We start from the raw sequence: 25,834 nt of genomic DNA, 5'->3' as shown, positions 1-25,834 counted from the left end.
AATGATGGGTAATCAGTTAAGAGTACTTGCTGCTCTTCCAGAGGATCCAGGTTCAATTCCCACCACCCACATGGCAGCTCACAACTGTCTCTAACTCCAGTTCCAGGGGATCCAGTGTCCTCTTCTGACCTCAGTGCACTGTGTGCACATGGTACACAGACATGCATGCAAGGAAAAATGCCCATACACATAAAATAAAAGGGTTTTAAAGCCTGTGGCTAGGGCTGCGAATGAGGCTTGGCTGGTAGAGCTTCTGCCGGATCCCCAGCACAGCACAGAGTATTGTGGCATGACCCAGCATTCAAAAGGTGGAGGCTAAGAAGTTCAAGGTCATGTAAAAAATTTGAGGCTAGTCTAGGATGCATAAGACCAATTTAAAAAAAGGAAAAAAGGCAGTTGAGAATAACTTAGTAGTCTTTTGTTTTTGTTTTTGTTTTTCGAGACAGGGTTTCGCTGTAGCTTTGGGGCCTGTCCTGGAACTAGGTCTTGTAGACCAGGGTGGTCTCGAACTCACAGAGATCTACCTGCCTCTGTATCCCAAGTGCTGGAATTAAAGTGGTGCGCCACCACCACCTGGCTCAGCTTAGTGATCTTAGTAATAAAATGCTGGCCTAGCTAAACTCAATTTCCAGCACTGATTAAAAAAAACAGCTCTAGATACAGAGAACTAACTATATTACCAAAAAAGAAAAAGACAGAAATCACTGCATGAGGACATGCTTGCCATTGAGTGTGCATATGGCTTTGGAGCAGCTTTTCCCCCTTTTATAGTTGTGTCAAAGTAGTGAAGATGAACCTGAGGCTGAGAACAGGGGACCCCATATACACAGACCTCAGAAAGCCTGGGCAGCCATGCAAAGAAGGGCCTGGGAGTATAACAGCAAAAAAATGTAGGTCTTTAATCCCAGCCCTCGGGAAGCAGAGACAGGTAGACTGTTGGGAGTTCAAGACCAGCCTGAGCCATATAGTGAGTTCCAAACAAACCAGAGCTACACAGTGCGACCCTGTCTCAAACAGAAGACTAGGACTGGGGATGCAGCGAGGGGATGCTCGCTTAGTCTACACGGAGTCTCGGCCCCACAAGAGGTGCCTATGTTAATAAATATTTAGAATATCACAGTGATAATCCCTAGATGGAGAGAGCTAGCTAGAAGGAATCCTACTTGGGAATTCTGTGTGAATCTTTGCCCCTAGGCCCCAGCTGCCTCCTGCTTAGGGAGGAGACTGAGACACCACAGACAGTTTTGTAAAGAACACAGGGCCTTACCCCAAAAGTCTAGTAACTCGGGTGGTTTCTGTAGAATGCATGAGGTCCACAGGCTGCCTCGTTCCCTCTTCTGAAAGGCGGCCTCCTAGCTGACCTATTAACAGCCGGAGGCACCCCAACCCTGTCCCTGGGGCACCCTGCCAGCTGCTTCCCTCCCACTCAGGGACAAACACAGCAAGACAGTTTGGCGAAGAGCTTTTTAGTAGCTAAATATGGCACCATGTGATTCAGCGCAATATAAATTACAGTATGCAAAACACACTGACTGGCTGAGGTAAAAGCACACCGTTCCTGCCTCGTGTTCGCTGTGAGGGAAAAAAAAACGCTCACATACTTTAAAAAACATCTCCATCATAAAAAAAGAAAATGTCCCCTAGAAAGGCCACCAGAGAGAGGGGCCGTGAGGCTCACCCTCTACCATGTATGGAGCGCCCACTGCAGCTGGGCAGTGGCAGCCCCTACTGCTTGCCCAGAGCTCGGTCCAGGTTGCCCTTAATGGTGTCCAGGAAGTCCGTGGTGTTCAGGAAATGTTCATTCAGCTTCACACTGCCAAGAGAACATCGGGGGCGACTCAGGCCTCCTGAAGGCCGTCAGCCAAGCCCTTCCAAGGCCCATCAGACCTCAGGTATCAGAATGGCTCTCTCGTCAGCAGGCACAGGCTCAAATCTGCCAGGACCCCACTGTCAAAGGGCCACAGTGAATCTAGCAGAAACTTAAGAGTGACAAGCCACTGACATAGGTCTTACAAGAGACCTGGTCAGGGGATAGTTTGAGAGGAGATCGAAGAAATTGAGCAACTGCCAATGGGAACCAACTCGGGCCTGGTTTAGGGAGGCTTATCCTGCCCCAGACCCCAGGCAGCTATACTGACTCATGAGAGGGATCCTAAATAGGGTCCCCTGACTTCCTCCCACCTGCTCTGAGGTCTCAGACCCTGTATCCCAAAGCACACACTTGCTGAGGCCATGGATGCAGCCAGCCAGGTCCTTGGTCATGGCTCCACTCTCCACGGTCTCCACACACACCTTCTCCAGCGTCTGAGCGAACCTGCAGGGGGATGCGGCAGTGAGGCCCCAGACAGGCTGGGCGGAACCATGGGGATGGACCAACTCAAGTTCTCCCCGGCGTGCTCACCTGATGAGATCCTGGTTCCCATCCAGCTTCCCTCGATGCTCTAGACCCCTTGTCCAGGCAAAGATGCTGGCGATAGGGTTGGTACTGGTAGGTCGGCCCTGGGGACAGGCCACGGGATCAACAGCTGAGTCCCAGATAGATCTAGCTATCCACCTTTAGATTGACAATCAGGTTCATCCTCCCAGCCATCAGGGCCAGCACGCACTGGACCTTGAGATGCACACTCTTACCTTCTGGTGCTCTCGGTAATGGCGGGTGACGGTCCCATGAGCAGCCTCAGCCTCGATTGTCTTCCCGTCAGGGCAGACGAGCACAGACGTCATCAGGCCGAGGGAGCCAAAGCCTAGGGGTGGGCAGATCTCTCCTCAGGACGTGCGGCAGCTCAGAACCCTTCCTTCATTTTAGATGGGAGCCTGCTCATCTTCTGACCCCAGCCTGCTGCAGCTGAGAGGACAATACGGCCCTCACAGGCAGCTCTCACCAATGGGCTCATATAGGTCTGTGTGCTCCTGCCCCAGACCCCACAGCCCAGGGCTGTCACTGTCACAAAAGGCCACTTCCAGCCGAAATGAGCTGCCAGCAGCTGTTTTGCAACCATCACGGTTTCTGCCGCTGTTAGGACACTTTCAAACTTTGCAACGTATTTGCAAACGTCCCCTGATCCAGATTCCAGCTGGAATGCCTCCGTTGTCGAGGACTCCGGGCAATCAAAAAGCTCCCCCAGACCCACAAGGAATGGGAGGGCTCCAGGGAGGAAAAGGAGGCAACTTCCATACTCCCAGGATTCCACTCAGATTTTGTCTTTATGTTTATTTGTTTTGGGGACAGCACACATGTGCCAGTCTAGAGGGCAACTTGCAGGAGTCTGCCTTCTCCGCCATCTCAATTCCAGGGATCCAACTCAGGTTGTCAAGCTTGGTGGCAAGTACCTTTACCCACCGAGCCATCTCAAGAGCCCCTTTTCTGTCTTGTTTTATTTTGATACTGGTTTAGCCTGGAATTCACTGTGGAACCCAAGTTGGCCTCAGGTTCTCAGAAATCTGCCCACTTTGGCCTCCTGTGTGCTCTGACTACAAGTGTGGACCACTGACCGGGTGGTGGTGGTGCATTCCTTTAATCCCAGCACTCGGGAGGCAGAGGCAGGCGAATCTCTGTGAGTTCAAGGCCAGCCTGGTCTATAAGAGCTAGTTCCAGGTCATACTCCAAAGCTACAAAGAAACCCTAACTTGAAAAAACAAACAAAACCAAGTGCGGACCCCTGCACTCAGCCTCCTGCACTCCCTTTTCTATCAGAACATCCTTGTAACACACCAGTCACAGGGACAGAGATGGGCAGAACCCCTAGAACCTCACAGAACAGCTTGTCTAGATTCAGGCTCACTGGAAAAACCTACCTCACACAATAAGGTAGAGGGAAGACAGCTCGGCTGGTAAAGGTTCTTGCCACCAAGCCTGAGGTCAACGTGAGGTCAAGCCCGAGGTCAGGCTTGATAGAACCCACATGGTGGAAGAACAGAACCGACTTCTGCAAGGTGTCCTCTGACCCCCACACGTGTGCTGCAGCATGTGCACACGCACAGGTAAATAGAGGCCTGGGACTGTCATTCACTGTGTCCTCGAACTCACAGAGATCCATTGCCTCTGTTTATCATGCCACCATGCCTGATCTCAGAAATGTAACGTAAAATACATATATATATATATATATATAATATATATATATTGAGACTGGAGAGGTGGCTCAACAGTTAAGACTACTTGACTGTTCTTCCAGAGGTCCTGAGTTTAATTCCCAACAACTACGTGGTGGTTCACAGCCATCTGTAATGGGATCAGAGTCCTTCTTCTGGTATGTATGAAGACAGAGTACTCATACATAAAATACATGAATAATAAATCTTTAAAAAGATATATCAGTCAGGCAGTGGTGGTGCACGCCTTTAATCCCAGCACTCAGGAGGCAGAGACAGGCGGATCTCTGTGAGTTTGAGGCCAGCCTGGTCTACAAGAGCTAGTTCCAGAACAAGCTCCAAAGCTACAGAGAAACTCTGTCTCGAAAAACCAAATATAGATAGATAGATAGATAGATAGATTAAAAAAATAATAATAAGGGGGAAGTCAATAAAAGACAGCTACTATCAACTTCTGGCCTCCACAAGGGAACACACACATGGACACACACACGCACAAGCATACACACACACACACACACACACACACACCCAGATGACTCTGAGGAGTCCACACCCATCCTCTTGGGTGAATCTTACTTTCTCCCCACTCTTTCACTTAACCCTGTACTTATAATCATATTGAAATCTTTTAATTAAAAACAAATCACTCCAGTCATGAAATAGCAACTGCTGCCCCCTCTGGGAGCAAGCCAGCCGTCCCAGCATACCTTGCGCTAAGATGTCAGACTGTACATCTCCGTCATAGTTCTTGCAAGCCCACACAAAGCCACCTGAAGACTTGAGCACCTGGGCCACCATGTCGTCGATGAGCCGATGCTCGTACCATATCTTATTCTTGTCAAAGTCAGTCTTATAGTGCCTGGGGGCAAAAGGGCTTGTTTTGGGGAGAGGACAGGAGGTCGGCAGCTTAAGGACCCCTCCCTGCACCTCAAAGCTAAAGCTGAACCAAGCGCACTTGGGAGCGCAACCTCCCCAGGTAGAGTAGGGATGGCGCAGGGGAGCTGGGAGGCTGCGGTGCCCTCAGAAAGCGTCAGAGGCTGTTACTTGTCAAAGATCTCCTGGAAGATGTCCTTGAAACGCCCGTCATAGGCCTTCAGGATGGTGTTCTTGGTGCTCAAGTAGAGCGGCCACTTCTTCTGGAGAGAGTACTGGAAGCAGCTGTGCGCAAAGCCCGAAATGGACTGTGGGAAGAGCGGGCAGAGCATGGCCCCCAGCCCGAGGACTGCCAGGCTTGCCATGGTCCCAGGGCCAGGGCCAGCATCACCTCCGTAAGATTCCTCAACCCTTGCCACCATGGAGCGAGCCCCTGTTGTTTTGGCTGGCCCATCTTCTCCCTCCAGACTTTTGGGAGCAGACCCCACCACCTTCACTTCGGACAAGTTACCACAATTCTTCTTAAAAGTCGCTGCAGGCCTGGGTGGGGGCAGCCCCCGTTAAGCTGCCTATCCTGACTGCTAGATTTGACTAGGGGCTCCAATTTATCCAATTAGAGCCCTTCCTCCCTGCTCATTAGTGATTGGCTCAAAGGTGGTCATGTGACCCAATCCTGGCCCGCACAAAGAGGCGCTCTTTTCTGACCAAGTGTTCTCTTCCATCTCTTCCCGGCCAACAGAAGTAAAGAAAGCTACAAAATAGGCAGAGGTGGAGAGGAGCGGGCGAGGAGGCCCTGGCCAGCCTTACCTCGTCGGTATTGTACATGCCCATGCCCACGCCGCCGGCAGGGAAGTTGTACACCTCCCACTCCTTGGCCGCGCTGCCGTCCTTTGGGGTGAAGACCATCTTGAACGTGCCAGCTCGATCTACCACAAAGTCTGTGGCCTTGTACTGCAGAGGACAGGTAGATCGAGCCAGGGCTTCCTTTGGGGAGCGTGAGTCAACAGACTTTGTCTCCAAGCCCGGCCTACCTGGTCGCCATGAGCATGCCTGCCTATGGTGATGGGCTTGGTCCAGCCAGGGACTAGGCGAGGGATGTTTTTGCAGATGATCGGCTCTCTGAAGACGGTTCCCCCAAGGATGTTCCGGATGGTTCCATTAGGGCTTTTCCACATTTTCTTCAGCTTGAACTCTGTAAGGATAGGATTAAGATAGTCCCACCAGAGAGCCATCAGAATGCACCCCAAGCCAAAACACAGCCAGACAGGGGGGTCCAGGTGTCATCCTGGAGAAGGTAGAAGAGTCTAGAGCAGGGCTTCTCAAGCAGAGTCTCGACCCCTGTGGGATCACCTAAGACCATAGAAAACACAGATATTTACATTATGATTCCTAACAGTAGCAAAATTACAGTTATGAAGTAGCAATGAAAATAATTTTATGGTTGGGGTCACCACAGCATGAGGAACCGTATTAAAGGGTCACAGCATTGGGAAGGCTGAGAACCAGTGGTCTAGAATATAAACATGGCCTTGGGAGTCTACCAGTTTTGACTGTGAGGGTGGTAACGCCGCCTTAGCCTGAGCTGTGAAATGGAGTCCCTGATAAAATACCAAGCACGCTGGCTTGTCATTAAATAAATTGTCTGTAAAGTGCCTGGCCGCCATTTTACCAGATCCACGCGGAGGTTACTCATCGAAGGGAAAGGGCAGCTTCCCTCCACCCCGTCCTGCAGGAGACACTAAGATCTTGTCCATAAAAGAACGAGCTGTAAACCCTAGCACTAGGCTGGAGGTGCAGAGCAGCAGCACGGTGCCCGCCTAGCATGCACAAGGGCCTGTGTTTTACTCATTTTTTAAAAATTTTTATCTTATTTATTTATTTATTTTTGGTTTTTCAAGACAGGGTTTCTCTGTAGCTTTGGGGCTGTCCTGGAACTAGCTCTTGTAGACCAGGCTGACCTCGAACTCACAGAGATCCTCCTGCCTCTGCCTCCTGAGTGCTAGGGTTAAAGTCGTGCGCCACCACTGCCTGGCATATATATATTCCAGGATTCAGGAGCATCAAGGAAAAGCTGAGGACTAAAATTCACTCCGATGTGTGATATGTGTGATAGGCAGGTGGTCTACAGACTGCTGATGTCTCTTGAGTTCCCCTTTGCTATTGTTTTGCAGTGCTGGGAATCGAACCCAGGGCCTTATGCATGCATGCCAGGGAATTTCTCCATCCCTGAGCTACACCTCCAGCTCTGAAGGCCATCTGGAATGCTTGTTCCTAGCTTCCTCACACTGCAGAAACGAGGGAGGAAAAGTCCTAAGCCATATTCTTCTGTTGTTGCTGTTGAAGCTTAAGGACAATTTTCGTGGCGTTTAAGAGAAAAATAACGAGACAGGCAAGCTGTGGATCTCAGCAGCTGCCAGAAGAAAGGAAGTAGAGAAAGGAAGAGAAAAGGTCACGCTGCGAGTAGTGGGGGGTGATCAAGCAGCCACATGGCGAAAGAGAGGGGAGCCTCAGAAGAACGAAAATGCTGAAAGCTCCAGGGAAAGCGATTTTAGCCACTAGCCAGCCCTGCAGCATCACCACACCCTCCCCCAACTGCACCATAATGACCTCAAAGGCCCGGCAGGCCCTCCCAGCAAGACTCGACTGACCTCTCAGCCCCCCATCACCCCAACCCAGACCCCAAGTGATGCAATCAGCCCCAGGGAAGCTCCGTCTTTCAGTACCCTAAGGAATGACATAAGCAGCCGCTTCCATCTGTGTGTGATAGCCTGGGAGCTGCCACCCTACTGGTCTCTGTGACCCCCACCACACCTCATACCTTCCACACGAGCCTCGTCGGGAGTGATCGTGGCACACTTGACAGCCACACTGTACTTCTGGGTGGCCAGCGCAGAGTCAATGGTGACCTGGTCATTGGTCTGGTCACGGTTTGGAAGCCCAAGGTCAAAGTACTTGAGCTGGACGTCCACGTGAGGCAGGATAAGCTAGGAAAGAGAGCCCAAGCCAAGTGTCAGGCTAGAAGGCTGACTTGGGCAGGGTGCCAAGGCATGAGACATCACCTGGTCAGGTGAAGGATGAGGGAAATCTGGTAGGTAGGGTGCAGGAGGGAGCTAGGGTCAGCCATTCATCAACGGGGCCGGAGATGGCAGGGGGCTAAGACTCTGAGGGGTAAGCACACTGGGCTCCACAGAAGGGAGCCAGGAGTGAGTGTCTACTGCTATTCCAGAGACCCATCAAGTCAGGGAAATCCCAAGTCTATTCAGTGGGGTCCCCCTTCTCCTCCAAGTGATCTGTGATCTTAACATGGAAGGGACAGCTTCAGCCAGACATGGTGACATACACCTGAAATCCCAGCACTGGGAGGCTGAGGAAGAAAGATCATGAGTTTGGGGACAGCCTGGGCTACACAGTTAAGAAACTGTCTCTGGCTGGAGGAGTGGTTCAGCAATTAAAGAGTGTGTCCTGTTCCCGCAAACAGTTCAATTCCCAGAACCCACATCAGGGAACCACCTATAACCACCTATAACCACCAGCACCCGGGAATCTGCCACCTCTGGCCACCGTGGGAACTGGCACTCATGTGTGCATACCCACACATAGGCATACACATTTACATATCATTAAAAACAAGTTTGTTTGTTGTTGTTTTGGTTTGCTTTTTGCGACAGAGTCTCGCTATATAATCCTGGCTGGCCAGGAACTCACAGACAGAGATCTGCCTGCCTATGCCTCCTGAGTGTTGGGATTAAAAGCTTGCACCACCACGCCCAGTGCATGTACAACTATTTTGCTTGCATATATGCCTATCCGCATGCCGCATGCATGCCTGGTGCCTATGAAGATCAGAAGAAGGTATTGGACCCCTTGGAACTGGAGTTATAAACATGGACAGTTGTGAGCTACCTGTCGGGGCTGGGAATTGAACCTGGGTCTTCTGCAAGAACAACAAGTTCTTCCAACAGCTATGTTATCTCTCCAGCCCTGATAAATATATATATGTATATATAGTATATATACATATATACGTATATATACACATATATATATGTGTGTGTGTATATATATAAAGGCTAACAGTCAGGTATGATAGCACATTACTTTGTAATTCCTGAATTGAAGGGTCTGAAGCAGAGGGTCACTGTGAGTTTGAGGTCAGCATGGGATATAGAGTGAGATTAATTAAAAATTAAATTAAATTAAAGGGGGTAGGGGAGCTGGCTCAGGGGTTAACAGCACTTGTTTCTCTTGGAAAAAACCTGGGTTTAGCTCCCAGCACCCACATGACAACTCACAACCACCCATAACTCCAGTTCCAGGGAGCCTGACACCTTCTTCTGACCTTTGAGGGCATCAGGCACACATGTGGTACATACACATACATGAAGACAAAACATGTATACACACAAAATAAACCAATCTAAAATAACTTTATTAATTACAAAAAAAAAAAGCTGGAGTGATGGCTTAGTGTTAGGAACACTTGCTGCAAAATCATGAGGAACAATTTGGACCCCAGCACCCAAGGGCGTCTTGTACATGCTTGTAAACCCAGATCTGGGGGAGAGATGGGGGACCACTGGGCTTGCTGGCTTCTGGCCTAGCAGAGAAAACACAAGCTCCTAATTCAGGGAGAGACTGCCTCAGCGAACAAGTGGAGAGTGGCTGAACACCAAACCGCTTTCTGACCTCTGTGCACACACACAAACTAATTTTTATTATCTTTACTGATTTATTGTGTGGGTATGTGCGGAGGCGCGCGTGTGCGCCATGGCGAGTGTGTAAAGAGCAAAAGACAACTTGCAATAATTTGTCCTTTTCTTTCTCCATGTGGGTCTCAGGGATTAAACCTTACATCATTAGGCTTGGGCCGGGTGGTGATGGCGCACGCCTTCACCCAGTACTCGGGAAGGCAGAGGCAGGCGGATCTCTGTGAGTTCAAGACCAGCCTGGTCTACAGAGCTAGTTCCGGGACAGCCAGGGCTGTTAGACAGTGAAACCCTGTCTCGACACACAAACAAGCAAAAACCCAAGCATCATCAGGCATGTCAACAAGCACCTTTACCCACTACCCACTGGACCACTTTGCCAGCCACCAATTAAGTTCTTTTTCTTTTAAATAAGAACAGACTTGGGACTAACAAGTGACTCAATGGGTAAAGGCACTTACTGCCAAGCCTGACAATTTGGGTCTGATCCCTGGGGCTCACACGGTGGGAGGGGATTGACAAGTTTCTGGCCTCCACGTGTGCGCCATGGCACCCTCTTGCACGCCAACAAACAAGTGTAATAAAACGCTTCCAAAAGAAAGAGGAACAGGATTTGAAAAGCTTGCACATTTCAGCACCAGCGAGAGGCCCAGACTGCACAGGACAGGCATTGGCTGATGACCAAGAACTAACAGCTTCAAATATTGTTAGCATGAGGAGGGCGGGGCAGAAAGTGAAAACAGAGGACCGCTGTCCACCAGGGAACCATGGGACTCGTGGGGACCTGATGCCTTGTGGCACTGACCATCTACTCGCCACCCACCGAGGGAAGGGTGGTACCTTCTCCTTGATAAACTGCCAGATGATACGGGTCATCTCATCGCCATCCATCTCCACCACGGGCTTCTCCACCTTGATCCTCTTGTCAGCATCTAGAAACGGGTACAGAGCACATCACCTCTGAAGACGTCAGTGGTCCAGCGACCGCTCCTCTCCTGCTTTCAAGACCTGCATTCCCACATGGAGGATGGTCATATAGAGCTAACCCATCACACCCAGTTTAAGAGGCTGGGGCCAGCCTGGCCACCCTGGCCAGCCAGATCCTCTTCCCTTGGAAGCTGAAGAGACTAACAGAGAACCACAGGTAGCTGGGACTACCTGGTCCAGATCAAGTCAGGGTTCTGGCCCACAAATCCTCAGGCTGGACAGACTCCCCACTTCTCCAAGTCTTGGCCCTTCACTACCCCCTGTGTGTCCTTCAAATATGATGCTCTCAAAGGCACTAAGCTAAACTGCTTTCTGCAAGCTGGGAACTCTCAAAAGCCTGAAGCCTAGAGAAACATGCACAGACCCACAGTGAGAACCCAGCATGAAGCCAGACAGTGGTGGTGCGTGCTTGGCACTCTGGAGGCAGAGGCAGGCAGATCTTATTTTGTGTTCAAGACCAGCCTGGTCTACAGAGTGAGTTCCAGGACAGCCAAGGCTACACAGAGAAACCCTGTCTTGAGAAAACAAGCCAACAAACAAAGAGACAGAGAGAGAAAGAGAGAGAGAGAGAGAGAGAGCCCCAGCATGTGGCGGACAGCAGTCCAAGCCTTCAACACAACCCCAAGGTTAACAACCCTAGAGCCATCTTGTTCAGTTGGTTGGTTGGTGTTTTGCAGACAGGGTCATGGGGAGTCAGGCTCTTGAACTCTCTGTATAGCCAAGATGATCTTGAATGTCTGATCTTCCTGCCTCTATCTCCTCAGGTCTGGGGTTATCTGCCTGCACTACCACACTAGTTTGCTTGTTTGTTTTTTACATGCCATTTGGATATGTAGCCCAGGCTGGCCTGACATTCACTGTATAGCCAGTCTAGCCTCAAGCTCATGACCCTTCTGCCTTCACTCCCCAAACACTGAGGTTACAGGTGGATGCTATAATACTCATTGCTTCAGTTTTATTGATTTATTTTTTTAATAAAATTTTCTTTTCTTTAATGATTTTTGAATTATTTTTATGTGCATTGGTGTTTTGTCTGCACATATGTCTGTGTGAGGGTGTCAGATCCCTTGGAACTGGAGTTACAGACATTTGTGAGCTGCCATGTGGGTGCTGGGAATTGAACCTGGAAGAGCAGCCAGTGCTCTTAACCTCTGAGGATCTCTCCAGATCCTCATTGCTTCCATTTTAAATATGGGGAAACTGAGTCTCAGAGATGATCGGTTACATAGGAAGAGCATAACAAAGCCCAGAGGACTTGGACCTCCCTCTCTGAGAACACCTGAGAAGGGAGCTCAGCCTCTGAGTGAAGCTCAGGTAAGTTGGTCATTCTAGAGAAAGTCCCAAAACTCCAACAAGGGCGGCAAGATGACTCAGTGGATAAAGAAGATTGTTACCAAGACTGGCAACCTGAATTCGATCTCTAGAACCCAAATACTGCAAGAGAACCAACTTGTTCAAGTTGTTGCTCTCTGACCTACACACATACGCACACACAAAGAAATGTTAATTTTTTAAACATTTATTTGTTTATGTGTATACATGGGTATTTTTCCTGCATGTATGTATGTATGTATGTGTACCACATGCATGCAGTGTCTGAGAAAGTCAGAAAAGAGCATTAGATTACCCAGAACAGGAGTTATAGATGGCTGTGCATTGCCTTGTGGGTGCCGAGAGCCAAACCCGAATCCTCTGTATGAACGGAAAGGCTCCTAACTGCTGACCCATCTCTCCACCTCCTTTTTTAAAAAAATATTTATTTATTTACTTATTATGTATACAATATTCTGTTTGCAGACCAGAAGAGGGCACCAGACCTCATTACAGATGGTTGTGAGCCACCATGTGGTTGCCGGGAATTGAACTCAGGACCTTTGGAAGAGCAGGCAATGCTCTTAACCGCTGAGCCATCTCTCAAGCCCTCTCCACCTCCTTAAAAAGATTTTTTAAAGTTGGCCTGGGGCTGCAGTTCAGCTGATAGAATGCCTGCCTGGCATGTATGAAGCCTTGGGCTCAATCCCCAACATCCCATAAACTGGATGTGGTGACAATTGCCAGTAATCCCAGCACTCAAGAGGAGGTAAATTCAAGGTGAGTTCAACATCATCCTTAGCAGCATAGTAAGTTCAAGGCCAGCCTGGAATACCTGAAAGGTTGTCTAAAAAGAAGGAACTAAAGACAAGCCTCACCGACTTTAACCGTATCACTGCCTTACAAACGCACCCCCAGCCATGACTCACGACACCCTCGAATGTAACCCTCATACAACGTGAACAAAGCGGTTCACTTCCCAGAGACAGACAAACGGCTGGACAATAAAGAAAGAGAAAAACTTAGAGATTGTTTAGGGAGAAAAAGGAGATCTAAGGAGTGTGACTGCTGTCAGGCAAGAAAGAAACCAGGTCCCTGGCTCAATGGAGTCTGCCCTTGTGAGTCAGATGCCAAGAAGCCAAAAGAACAGACTTGAACTGGCCCTCTCCCTGGAAATAAAAGCAGATATGGCTGGCTCTGTTACCATACCCCAGATGCCTTCAACCCCAACTACAGAATTCTTTCACTTTGGTCTAAAGCTGAAGTGAGAAGGGTCTGAGACAGGCTGCTGGGCACAACTTGCTTAGCTTCTAGAAGCCTCTTCTGAGAGTTCATTTAAAGACAGATTGTCAGATTATTTTTAAACATCCAAAACTATGTCATAAGCCAGATCTAAGGATCTCAACTTCAGCATCAGATGACATAGCCCTATGCCAGCGTCGACGTGGGTGCCCCGCCCCTCAGCGTGTGTGTGTGTGTGTGTGTGTGTGTGTGTGTGGTGTGTCAAAGTCAGGATCACACCCTGGTGTACATGAGCATGTTTGCGGAATTAGAGAACACATAGCAACCCGGTGCTGAGTGAGCATCATAGACACTGCGATATTAAGATGTGAAGCTACACAGGGAGGGAGGAGGAGAGGACAGGTAACAGAGCAAGCAACACTGCTGTCAGACGCCAGGTTGCTGAGGCCTCCCAGAGGAGCTAGGGGCAGGGACCTGTTCCAAGCCAGCTAGGTAGGCCCCTTTGCTTTGTCCTAGAAACTGATGTCCCGTTCACCCCATCCCACCCAACCCCATACCTAAGACAACCCAGAGCCCTGCATATTTACCCCAAACACTGAACTACACCCCTGGGGTGGTTTGAATAAGAATGGTCCCCATAGGCTCATGTATTTGGATGCTTAGTCATCAGGAAGTGGCACTATTTGAAAAGGATTTGGAGGTGTGGCCTTGTTAAAGGAAATGAGCCACTAAGGGTGGGCTTTGAGGTTTCAAAAGCCCACATCAGGCCCAATCTGTCTTTCCCAGCCTACCGTCATGATGTAGCTGTTAGCTACTTCTGCACCTTGCCTGCCTGCCTGCCTGCCTGCCTGCTCCCTGCCACGATGATAATGGACTAAGCCACTGAAACTGTAAGCAAGCCCCTCTTGGTTTTTCTTTCTTTTTTTTTAAGTGTTCTAGAATTGTTTGTTTGTTTGTTTGTTTGTTTTTCAAGACAGGGTTTCCCTGTAGCCCTGGCTGCCCTCAAACTCAGAGATCCTCCTCCTGCCTCTGCTTTCCGCGTGATGAGATTAAAAGTGTGTGTCACCAACTAACTGCTGAGCCATTTCTCCAGCCCAACTTTATTTTTATGTTCACTGCCTGCATGAATGTCTATGTGAGAGTATTGAGTTTCCAGAACTGGACTTCTAGACAGCAGGGAGCTGCTATGTGGTTGCTGGGAATTGAACCAGGATCCTCTGGAAGAGCAGTCAGTGCTCTTAACCACTGAGCCATCTCTACAGAGCGAGTTCCAGGACAGGCCCCAAAGCTATAGAGAAAGCCTGTTTCAAAAAACAAAACAACAAAAGGTGTGTGCCACCGCCGCCTGGCTACTTTCCCCCCCTTATTTGGTGGTGCCAAGGATTGAACTCAAGGCTCCACACACGTTCTTAATCAGGCCCATCCAGTTAGTGGATTTTTGTTGTTGTTTGGTTTAGGTTTTGATCTGGGGAGACTGGGATCTTTTTTGGGGGGGGTGGGAGATTGAGACAGGATTTCTCTGTGTAACAGTCCTGCTTGCCCTGGAATTTGCTTTGTAGACCAGGCTGGCCCCAACTCACTGAGATCTGCTTCCTGGTGTGGGAGAATTGTCTGTATTCTGTCAAACATATTTTAATAAAATGCTGATTGGCCAGGCAGGCAGTATAGGCGGGAAAGCCAGACAGGAAGTAGGGGTGGAGCAAAGAGACTGGGAGTATTCTGGGAAGCTCCCTCTGCCACTCCTGGGCAGACCACCGAAGAGGCAGCATGTAACTTGCCCAGCTGAGAAAGGTACGGAGCCATGTGGCTAACATAGATAATGATAATGGATTAATATAAGTTACAAGGACTAACAAGGAGCCTGATCTAATGGGCCAATCAGTTTATAACCTTATGGAGATCTCTGTGTGACTGATTTTCTTTGGAACTTGCCGGTTGTGGGGTACCGGGTGGGACAGAAACCCCAACAAGCCGGCCCCTCATACTACAGCTTCCTGCCTCCCTCTGCCCCCCTAAGTGCTGGAATTAAAGGTGTGCGCCACCACTGCCCAGCAAGAGCAGGATCTTTAACTCTTTCTGTAACCCAAAATGGCCTCAAATGCAAAATCTTGTTGCCTCTCTCTCCTGCATATTGGGATTACAGCCATCAATACCACCATGGCTGGTTCAGGTAGTGGTATTTCTAAACTATCCATTGGTGATGAATGCTTTTAAAAATCAGGAGAGGGGCTAGGGAGATGGCTGGGCTGCTGTTAGAAAGGCCCCAGGTTTGACTGTCACCCACGTGATGGCTTACAACTCTCTGTACTCTAGTTCCAGGGGATCTGATGCCCTCTTCCGACTCCTTGAGCACCAGACACACACATGGTACACATAGAAGCAGAGATGTAGATAAAATACTCATACACATAAAATTTTTCTTGTTTAATTCCGAAGGCACTGGAGAGATAGCTCAGAGGGTAAGAGTACATACTTTTCTTCCAGAGAATCAGAGAATGGAATTAGTTCCCAGTACACATGTCAGGCAGCTCATAACCTCCTTCAAGGATTAATATGTGCTCAATACTCTTACACACACGTCATTCAAAATAAAATAAACCTTTAGAAAAAGTCATGAGAATAGGGATGGGAACGTGACTCAGCTGGTAGAGTGTTTGCCTAGTATTCTCAGAGTTCAGTCTTTAGGAGTGCATAAATGGGGCTAACAGGATCAGAAATTCAAGGTCATCCTTGACTACAGATAGAATTCAAGGCCAGCCTGGGCTCCAAGTGACCACACCTCACTCAACCAACAAGCCACCCAGGAGAGAGGACGTCTTAGTCTTTTGGTTTAAGATCAGGTGATCGAACTGGGTGTGACGTTGTGGTCCTGTGATCTCAGCCCTCAGGATGGCCTAGAGTTGGAGATCAGCTCAGGAATGCAGCTCAATAGGACAGCATCTGCACAGCCTGGCCAAAGCCCTGGATCCCATCACCAGTACTGCCAAAATAAATAAATAAATAAACAAACAAGCAAACAAACCAAGAGAACAGAAGCCAGAGTCAAATTCAAAGCAGGGACTGGAAAGAGATGCTTTGCATGCCCATGTTCGGAAAAAGATGCTCGCACACCTATGCTCAGAAAAAGATGTTTGCACACCCATGTTCGGAAAAAGATGCTCGCACACCTATGCTCAGAAAACAGTGTTTGCACACCCATGTTCACTGCAGTGTCACCCACAATAACCAAAAGGTAGTGTCTAAGCAATGAGTGAACAAATGAACAAAATGTGATCTGTACATCTGTAAAATATTATTCAGACATAGAAGGAAGAAAAAAAATCCTATCACACACCACAACATGGGTGAGCCCTAAGGACACTATATGCACAAATGGACAGTTATGTCCGGAGTGGTGGCACACACCTTTAGTTCCAGCACTCAGGAGGCAGAGGCAGGCAGATCTCCGTGTGTCTGATGCCAGCCTGGTCTACAAAACATTCCAGGACATCCAGGACTGTTATACAGAGAAACCCTGCCTCAAAAGATAAATAGAAAACAAACAAAACAAGACAAAAAACAAAGACAAATATTCAGGTTTCTGCTTACACAGGTGCCTAAAACAGTGGTTCTCAACCTTCCTAATGCTGTAATACTTTAATACAGTTCCTTGTGTTGTGGTGACCCCCAGTCATAAAATTATTTACATTGCTACTTCATAACTGTAAATTTGCTATTGTTATGAATCATAATATAACTATTTTTGGAGACAGAGGCTTTCAAAGGGGTCGAGACCCATAGGTTGAGAAGTGCTGGCCTAGACCATTAAACCACAGAGAGGAGGTGGCCGGATAGCTGGCAGCAGCCAAGGGAAGAGGAAATTGAAAGTTACTGTTTCGTAGATACAGTGTTTCAGTTTTGCAAGATGAAAAGGTTCCGCAGATGTTTGTGACTAATGGCTACATAGTAACAACCCTGAGCACTGCTGCCGTGAGTGGGTAGTGGGAGGGGCTGTGGGGTACAAATGGTCCAGATACAGTGTATGGACGTGTGAAGTTGTCAAGAAATGTTTTAATATACTGTTAAAATAATTTTAAAAATTGCCAAATAATAAATAAAAGATATTCGAGGGTCAGAGATAGCCCCACCTAACCACGGAGTTCAATCCCTGGATTTTACCTAGTGGACAGAAAGAATGCTTGCAAGTTGTCCTCTGACATACGGGTGCTATGGCAGACATGCATGCACACACACACACACATACACACACACACACACACACAAAATCAATGTAAAAAAAAGATTCTAAAAAGGAAAGTTGTCATGGTTAATATTTTAACCAAAATAAAAACAGTAAGAATTCAAACCCATACCCCCCTACATACACACACAGTCTTAGATCACAGCCTGTCTTGAAGAAATGAGTTACCCCTGACACAGTGACCTAATGACATTCACTAGGAGCAAGAAGAGCCGGGCTGAGGGAGGCCTCCCTGTTCCAGGCTGACCTGCACCCAGATGGTGGGGATTTGAGACTTTTTTTCTGTAGTTTATTTTGCAAGCAAACCATGCTCTGCTTGTCTCAAAGAGACAAGGGTGATAAACCATCTAAGCCACAAGAAATGGGCTGCAGGGTGTGTGGGGGGGCCCTGAGGCAGGGGAGGTGCCTACCACAGGAGATTAAGAATCCAAGTTCAAAACCCCATAAGCAACGAAAACAGCTGGACTCAGTAGGTGCCTGCCACACAGTGGGGAACTGTAAGAGATGCTGTCACAGAAGGTGAAAGCAGAGGGCCAACACCCGAGGTTGACCTCTGACCTCCACAATGTACACCACAGCTCGTATGTGCCCATGTCAAAAGGGAGAGGAAAGGATGTGTCATTAAAACCCAAGGAGCGATACCCAAGGCTTTCTGAAAACTTCCAAAGTGATGGGGTTTGAATCTCCCAAGGACCTAGGTTCCACAGTCAGCATTACAAAAGATCAACAAACAAACCATGGGGCTGAAGAGATGGCTCAGAAGTTAAGAGCACTTGCTAGGATCTGAGCTTGATTTCCAGCACCCATTACTGTTAGCTCACATGGAACTCCAGGGGATCCAACGCCCTCTTCTGGCCTCAGAGGCACCAGCACATACATGGCGCGTACGCACAAGCACACACACACACACACACACATATAAAATAAATAAAAATAATTATTTAGGGGTTGGAGAGATGACTCAACAGTTAAGAGCACTTGGTGCTCTTGCAGAGGACCCAGGTTTGATTCCCAGCACCCACATGGTGGTGGCTCATGACCATCTGTAACTCCAGTTCCAAGGGATCTGTCTCCTCATTTGGCCTCCATGGACACCAGACATGTATAACGCACATGGTGTACATACAGGCAAACATTTGTAAACATCAAATAAAAATAATTGTTGTATCCCACATCCAGGCAACAACATAAGCAGGGTCTTGCCCAGCTTACTTGTCCATGCTTGGAGAGACACATGAGGATTAAGAAATGGCACGTAGAAGCCGGGTGCCTTTAATCCCAGAACTTGGGAGGCAGAGGCAGGTGGATCTCTGTGAGTTTGAGGTCAGACTGGGCTACAGAGCTAGTGACAGGACAGACTCCAAAGCTATAGCAAAAACCTGTCCCGAAAACAAACAAAAAGAAGAGAAAAGAAAGAAAGGAAGGAAGGAAGGAAGGAAGGAAGGAAGGAAGGAAGGAAGGAAGGAAGGAAGGAGAAAGAAGAAAAGAAAGAAAAGAATGTCGGGTAGAAAAAAAAACAAAGAAAAGACAGGATAGAGTCGGGAGGGCATCCAGTAAGTCCTGAAATTTGCCCCATATTTATTTCTCATAGGCTTTGTAAATCCCAATCCAAAAAGGAGGGGAAGGCAAGAGGCTTCTCTACCTGACACAAGGAACAAAGTAATCACCTTCTCCATACCCAAAGCAACAAGTAACCACACCAAACACACCCTAGGTCAAAACATCCTGTTAGCAGGCACACCTTGGGTCAAACCTCCTGTCATAACCTTAAAGGAGCAAGAATAGGCCTGCTCGAGCCGGGCAGTGGTGGCACACTCCTTTAATCCCAGCACTCGGGAGGCAGAGGCAGGTGGATCTCTGCGAGTTTATAAGGCCAGCCTGGTCTACAAGAGCTAGTTCCAGGACAGCTAGGACTGTTACACAGAGAAACCCTGTCTTAAAAAACCAAAAAAAAAAAAAAAAAAAAAATAGAGGACTGCTCTCTGACCTTTGGTTAAGGTGGGACAAATCCACATCCGTGGGCTCCCACAAATAATCTTAAATTACAAAAAATAATTTTTTTTTGAGACAGGGTTTCTCAGTAGTTATGGAGCCAGTCCTGGAACTTGCTTTGTAGACCAGGCTGGCCTCAAACTCACAGAGATTCACCTGCCTCTACCCCCCCCCACCCTAGTGCTGGTATTAAAGGTGTGTGCCACCCCAACTCAGCTAAAAATAAATCTTAAAAAACAAAAAACAAAACAAATCATCTGATTGCAGTGCACAATGTGAAAGCCTGCAGAGCTTTCTCACTCAAAATAAAAACTCAAAGTCCTCAAAAATGGCCTATGGGTTGAGGGTGTGGCCCAGGTGGCAAGCACACGGCTTCCAGGGCACCCAAAGAAGAGAGGAAGCTGGGGAGTGTGACTCAGGAGAGGACTGGTCGAGCACACAGGAGTCCCAGTACTGCATAAACTGAGTGTGTGTGCATGTGTGTGTGGTGTGGGAGAATTGTCTGTATTCTGTCAATCATATTTTAATAAAACGCGGATTGGCCAGGCAGGTAGTATAGGCTGGAAAGCCAGACAGGAAGTAGGGGTGGAACAAAAAGACTGGGAGTATTCTAGGAAAACAGGAAGCTCCCTCCGCAGTTCTGCCCAGACCACTGGAGAGGAAAGATGTAAGCTGCCCCGCTGGGAAAGGTACTGAGCCATCTGCTAACGTAGATAAGGATAATGGGGTAACATAAGTTATAAGAGCTAATAAGTAGCCTGACCTAATGGGCCAATCAGCTTTATAACTTATAGAGATTTCTGTGTGATTGATTTTCTCTGGGAGTTGCCGGTTGTGGGGTACCAGGCGGGAACAGATACCCCAACAAGCCGGCCCTCATGCTACATATGTGTGTGTGTGTGTGTGTGTGTGTGTGTGTGTGTGTGTGTGCGCGCGCGCATCTGTAATCCCAGCATTTAGGAGGGTGGAGGCAGAGGGAACCAGAAGTTCAAGATCATCCTCAGCAACATAGAAGGTGCATAGCCCGGGAAACATGAGACCATATGTGTAAGACTCAAAACTGCCCTCCACCACAGTGCTGAGATGGGATTTCTAAAAGATGGGAACTGACATTAGTGGTAGGGGAAATGACAGTGCAAGATGGAGCCCTCAAGGCCATTTGTCCATGCTCCTATCCTACCGAGAAATGAAGACACAGAGGTCCCCACTTCTCCACAAGGGATATATTCCAATGCCCACAATGGGTACCTGGAACTGCGGATAGTTCCAAACTCCACTTGCAATGTACTTTCCCCTGTACATACATACTATGATAAAGTTTACCTACAAATCAGGCAGAGTTAATGATTAAGAATAACTAATAAAATAAAGCAAACAAAGTAATACACTCTAAGTTACACGAATATGTTCCCTTAAAAAAGAAAATCCTGCCAGGCTGGAGGCAGACAGCACCAGGCAGATCTCTGTGAGTTCGAGGTCAGCCTGGTCTACAGAGCGAGTTTCAGGGCTGGTTCCAAAGCTACTGAGAAACCCTGTCTCGAAAGACCACAAGAAAAACAAAACAAAACAAACAAAAAAACAAAACCCAATCTTGTCATCCTGCCACGGCCACAGACTTCACCTCCTGTTCGTCACACAGTGCAAGCAGCCTTGGCACCTCCGGGTCCCTCCCTCCCTTCCTCTCCGATATCTATCAGCTTCCATCGTTGCTCAGGCTTCACCTAATTGAGTCTTTTCTGTCTGCCCCATTCAAACCTTCCCGTACACCTTCCATGTTCCTAATTGAGCTCTTTCAATATTACGTCTGTTTACTCTAGTCGTTCACAAGCCCTGCCGTGTACCTTTGGAGGGCAGAGGACAACTGGACAGCTCGTGGGAGTCCATTCTCTCCTTTCCCCCATGTGGGTCCTGGGGATCAAACTCAGGTCACCAGCCTTGGCAGCCAGTGCCTCTGTCCCCTGTGCATCTTTCTGACCCTTCTCCTTAGCTCGATACTATGTATCCTACCAGTTATCTATCTTAAGTGCCTCTCCCCTCCATGTTAGAATTAAAGTCCAAAGACAGAACTCGTCCCCACTCCCACTTCCAGCTTGGTCCCTTACACCTTGCGTGGTTTCTGGCCCACAAACGGAACACAATACGACAAAGGCACAAATGAAGGACAAGCATATATCAGGGCTGCCTGAGCTCACATTCTGCTTTCAGGAATGTGTCCCTTGCCTTCCCACTGCCCAGGGCCGTTGCCACACATGAGCAGGGAACACTCTCATGTGACGGGCACCCTGCCCAGAGCAGCTCACAGAGTAGAGGAGTACCAGTAATCTGGGCTGGATGTGCAACTCGGTGATGGAAGGTTCGTCTGGTGGCTGTGACTCCCTGGGTTGGGGCTTCAGCTCTTGGGGGAGGACTTGCACCCGAGTGTCAAGGTACAGGTCTATAATCCTACCTCCTCAGAAGGTGGAGGCAGGAGGTTCGCAAGTTTTAAAGGTAGCCAGAATGATTTGGTGAGACTGGCTCAAAATAAAGTTTAGGAAGAGCTGGAGGCAGCAAGCCATATGTGGGGCCCTGAAACATTTTCCACAATATACACTCCAAAGCAAGCCACAGATCCTGGCTTCACACAAGCAGCTGTCCCCAGAGCCTGCCAATGTGGAAGGGTAGAATGAGCCCGAGAGGGCCCGCTAAAGCTGGAAAATTTGGGGGCAGCCAAGTCTTTCTAGACCAGTAGTTCTCAACCTTCTTAATACTGCGACTCTTCAATATGGTTCCTCATGCTGTGCTGACCCCCAATCATAAAATTACTTCATCGCTACTTCATAACTGTAATTTTGCTACTGTTAATAAATCATAATATGACCCCAAAGGGCTGTGACTCACAGGTTGAGACTTGTTCTAGACCTCTGGTCTAGAGCGGCCCACAGTTCTAGGCTTGTTCTAGATCACTGTTCTAGAACGTTTCCCTTCAAAACCTACTGGGTCAAACACAAACACCAAACCCACTCTGGGGGAAGCTATGCTGGGAATGGGTAGCTGGGGACTTGTCTGACGTGGCTGAACAAGGCTCAGGGTGAAACAGATAGGAACTGACTCCTGGGTATGCACAACTTGAAAGGCCTGTGAGATAGTGGGCAAAGGTGGAGGGAAGAGGCCAGATCCACAGGGTTACCCTCTGGCCTCCATACATGTACTGTAGCATGCACACACGCACACACGCACACGTGCACACACACACACACCATCTGTCTCTCTCCCACACACACATAATAAATAACAAAGTTTAAAAAAATGGTGATCAGCTATTGAATAATTTATTCTGGGTTCTTAGACCCTTGGAATTGCTTGTCCCCTCCAAGTGTGCAGGGCTGGCAGGACCCTGTATATATACATATGTGTGTGTGTGTGTGTGTGTGTGTGTGTGTATACATTTAAAGTGGTGAACTGATGAAGTTTCTTCCCCCTAAAAGTTCATGTGAGGAAATGACATAGTTTCTAGCTGGGAGTAGAATAATGGGCGTCTAAGTGTTTGTCCCATGGAAAGACTGAGTCCTGGGCCTTCCCAAGTTCTAACTTATCAGGGCTGCCAGCAAGTAGCTGCTGGAGAATACAAGATAGAAAAAAAATGCATGTGGGACCATGGGGCATCAAAGACACAGGATGGTTTTTTTGTTTTGTTTTGTATTTAAGCACCACCCCACTTGGAGACCTTTGGGAAGTACCTTCCACCGATGGCCTTTTAAAACGTATACCCACCCACATTTAGAATCCCAAAGGAACCTTATTTTCTTGTTAGTGTGATTTCTCCGGGTAGTTTTTGCTTGTTTGTTTTGCCATTAATGCAGACCTCCCAAAAAAGGGAAAAGATGAAAAAGAAAAAGAGAACACTGGATGCCTTTAACTTCTACCTTATTTTGCTGCAGGGCTGCCATATGGGCGTCTTAGAGGCCCGAGACACTTGACCGGGTTACAGGACTCAGAGATTCCAGAAGCACAAAAGCAGAAATGTCCCTTTCTCCTTGGCAAAGGGGGAGGGTCAGGGGCTCCGCCCTCTCCCTCCTCCTGGCCCCCAGCTCCGGTCAGCTGCTCCCACACTCAGTTAAAGATTACCACTTTAGCCAGGACGAACCCCATAGCCAGACCCACCCCCCTCTTCCTCATTCTCTTGGCTAACCCTAAGGAGCTTTGGGCCAGGTCAGGATAGAATTTCCGTGGCAACAGGCATCAAAAAAGGCCACCAAGCACTCTACATTGTTCCGTCTTTTATAGCAGGGCGCTGAGTAGCTAGGGTATAAAGGATGCCCACTTGCCAGACGGGGCAGTCTGGTTGGTAACGGAGACTCTAGCTAAACCCTGCTTGTTTTGCCTCGATGTGCACCTTTATGTTTAAGAAGGAAGTTGAAGGCAAGCAATGCCGACCTCGTGGGAACGACTGACTGCAGAAAATGACAGTGTGCATGCACGGCCTGCTCTCCACAGCTTGGACACCAAGCAGGACCGACTCACAAGCAGCACAAGTCTGGTACAGCAAGGAAAGGCCCACTCTGAGCCTCCTCAGGGCAGCGAAGGGTGGGGGAGAGGCAGGCAAACAAAAGCGGGAAAAATAGAAGGACATTCCTCCAGCTGTCGAGTAAATGTTCCAAAAATAGCTGACGTGGGCCTGCTGGGGAGGAGGAACCAGAGAGCGCGGGGATTGGAGCGAAGGGGAAATGGAGGCCTCTCCTCCTCGCCTTTGTCTGAGTCGGGACCGCGAGGTGACCCTCCCCTGCCTAGAGCAACAGCAGGCCGCTCCCGCCCCTCCGGGTCGCTCGTCCCCTCCAAGGGCTCAGGGCAATCAGAATACCCCATTCCGGGTCCAGGCACCCCCAGAAACGCTCCCCCGGAATACCTTGTTAGTCCCAACCCCGACGGGGCCCAGTGATCATGCCCCAGGCCACCAGCTGCCGCTGTTCCCTACACCCCAACCCCTGCAGCAGCCTGGGCACGCCAGGCGCTGGAGCCCGGAACGAGGCCAACGCCCAGCCCTTCGCGACCCGCACACCGCTGTTCCCCGGCCGTCGGCGTGTCGCTAGTAGCGCTCCGGGGTCCCCCTCCCGGGACGTCGCCACGTCGCAGCGCTGCACGAGCACCCGCCCCCCTTGGTGCGGCACTCACAGTGGCGCCGTGGCTGCTCCGGCCAGTTGGGGACAGTCAGGGCGGCCGGTGCCCAGGCCCGCGCCGAGCCTGGAGCTCTGCAGAGCGAGTGCACGGTTCGCAGGTAGCTGGCCATCCCGAACAGGCGAGGTCCGACGCGCCGCTGCACCAGGTTGTGCGGCGGGGACTCTGCTGGCCCGGGTGGCCGGGACCCAACCGGGGCGGAGCTGCGGAGCCCGCCGCCCCATTGGGTCTCACCCGGGAGAAGGCGGGTCCAGGGCCGGGGCAGGAGCCTGCCTGCCACCCTTGGGCCTGTTCCAGAGCCCCGGCTGCCCCAGCGCTGAGCCCGCGCTTTCTGGGCACCTCAGTCCATCTCCGAAGCAGCAGAAGCCAGTGAGACCCATTCGGGTCGCGGAGGCTCACGGCTGCATGACGCCCGGCTTCCACCAGGATGTCAGCGGCGGTCAGGTCGCCGTAGTCCCCTGTGTCTTCCTTGTTTGGCTGATTGACCCGACCGAGGCGCCTTCATCTAGCCGATTGACATGCGTGGCGTTCTTGAGCCAAGATCACCGCATCTAGGATCTCCTCCTAGTATCGTTCAGTTGAGTGGACTAACCTGGATCGAGAGTTAAAATTCTGAGTGTGGTGGAGGCGAGTGGATCCTGAGTTCTGTTCGTGAGTTCAAGGCCACCTTGGGCTACCTGAGACCCTGTCACAAAAACAAAGCAAAGCAAAGGGCAAAGGGTTGAAATCCGGCTTTTGTTCCTCACTAGACCAAACTTCTAGCCCCGAAGTCCAATAGCGTGGCCAGAATCTGTTTTCCCAGGGCCTAAGAGAGTTGCCAGGAGACTTATGTGACATTATGTGTGTAAAAGGTTTAAGGTGCAGGTACCCTTCATGGCACAACCGCTTCCCAAGTTAATTACGTCCTATGCCAGTAGTTAGGTGGTTCTGAAAGAGGGCCCCTATCTCCTATATCCTAAACAAAGGCCCGGCCACCACTTGACCCAACAGCTCCTATTTTGCCTGTTTGCACGGAAAAAACAAACAAGAAATCTGGCAGAGGCAACCTAAATCCATCACCGCCCATTTTCTTGAGGCTCACTGAAGGCTGGGCTCTGTGTCTCAAAATCTAACAGACCCACCCCAGCTTTCCTAATGATACCAAAGGAGAGCAGCCTTTCTGGCCGGTGCTCCCAGATCTCACAGCATTGCCAGGTGGAGCTGGGCCAGGAAACTGACCTTGAACTGCTAACTTCAA

The 25,834-nt window shown here is 49.3% G+C and overlaps 1 protein-coding gene across 1 annotated transcript; it reads right to left on the bottom strand.

Annotated features, from left to right (window-relative positions):
- Positions 1-1,450: 1,450 nt before the first annotated feature.
- On the bottom strand, positions 1,451-24,756 carry Idh2 (isocitrate dehydrogenase (NADP(+)) 2). Its single transcript, XM_048434901.3, has 11 exons — positions 24,595-24,756; positions 10,515-10,606; positions 7,787-7,952; positions 6,000-6,160; positions 5,776-5,919; positions 5,140-5,276; positions 4,803-4,954; positions 2,632-2,744; positions 2,402-2,499; positions 2,222-2,314; positions 1,451-1,813 (listed from the first exon to the last, which is right to left on the bottom strand). The coding sequence occupies exons 1-11, from the start codon at positions 24,707-24,709 to the stop codon at positions 1,726-1,728; spliced, it is 1,359 nt and encodes a 452-aa protein (XP_048290858.3). The 5' UTR covers positions 24,710-24,756; the 3' UTR covers positions 1,451-1,725.
- Between the last annotated feature and the right edge of the window lie 1,078 nt (positions 24,757-25,834).

Source organism: Myodes glareolus, chromosome 24, assembly GCF_982192425.1.
Source record: "Myodes glareolus chromosome 24, mMyoGla1.1, whole genome shotgun sequence".
Classification (NCBI taxonomy): Eukaryota; Metazoa; Chordata; class Mammalia; order Rodentia; family Cricetidae; genus Myodes; species Myodes glareolus.
Note: the sequence above shows the minus strand (reverse complement) of the source record. Positions and strands in the feature narration are given on the sequence as shown.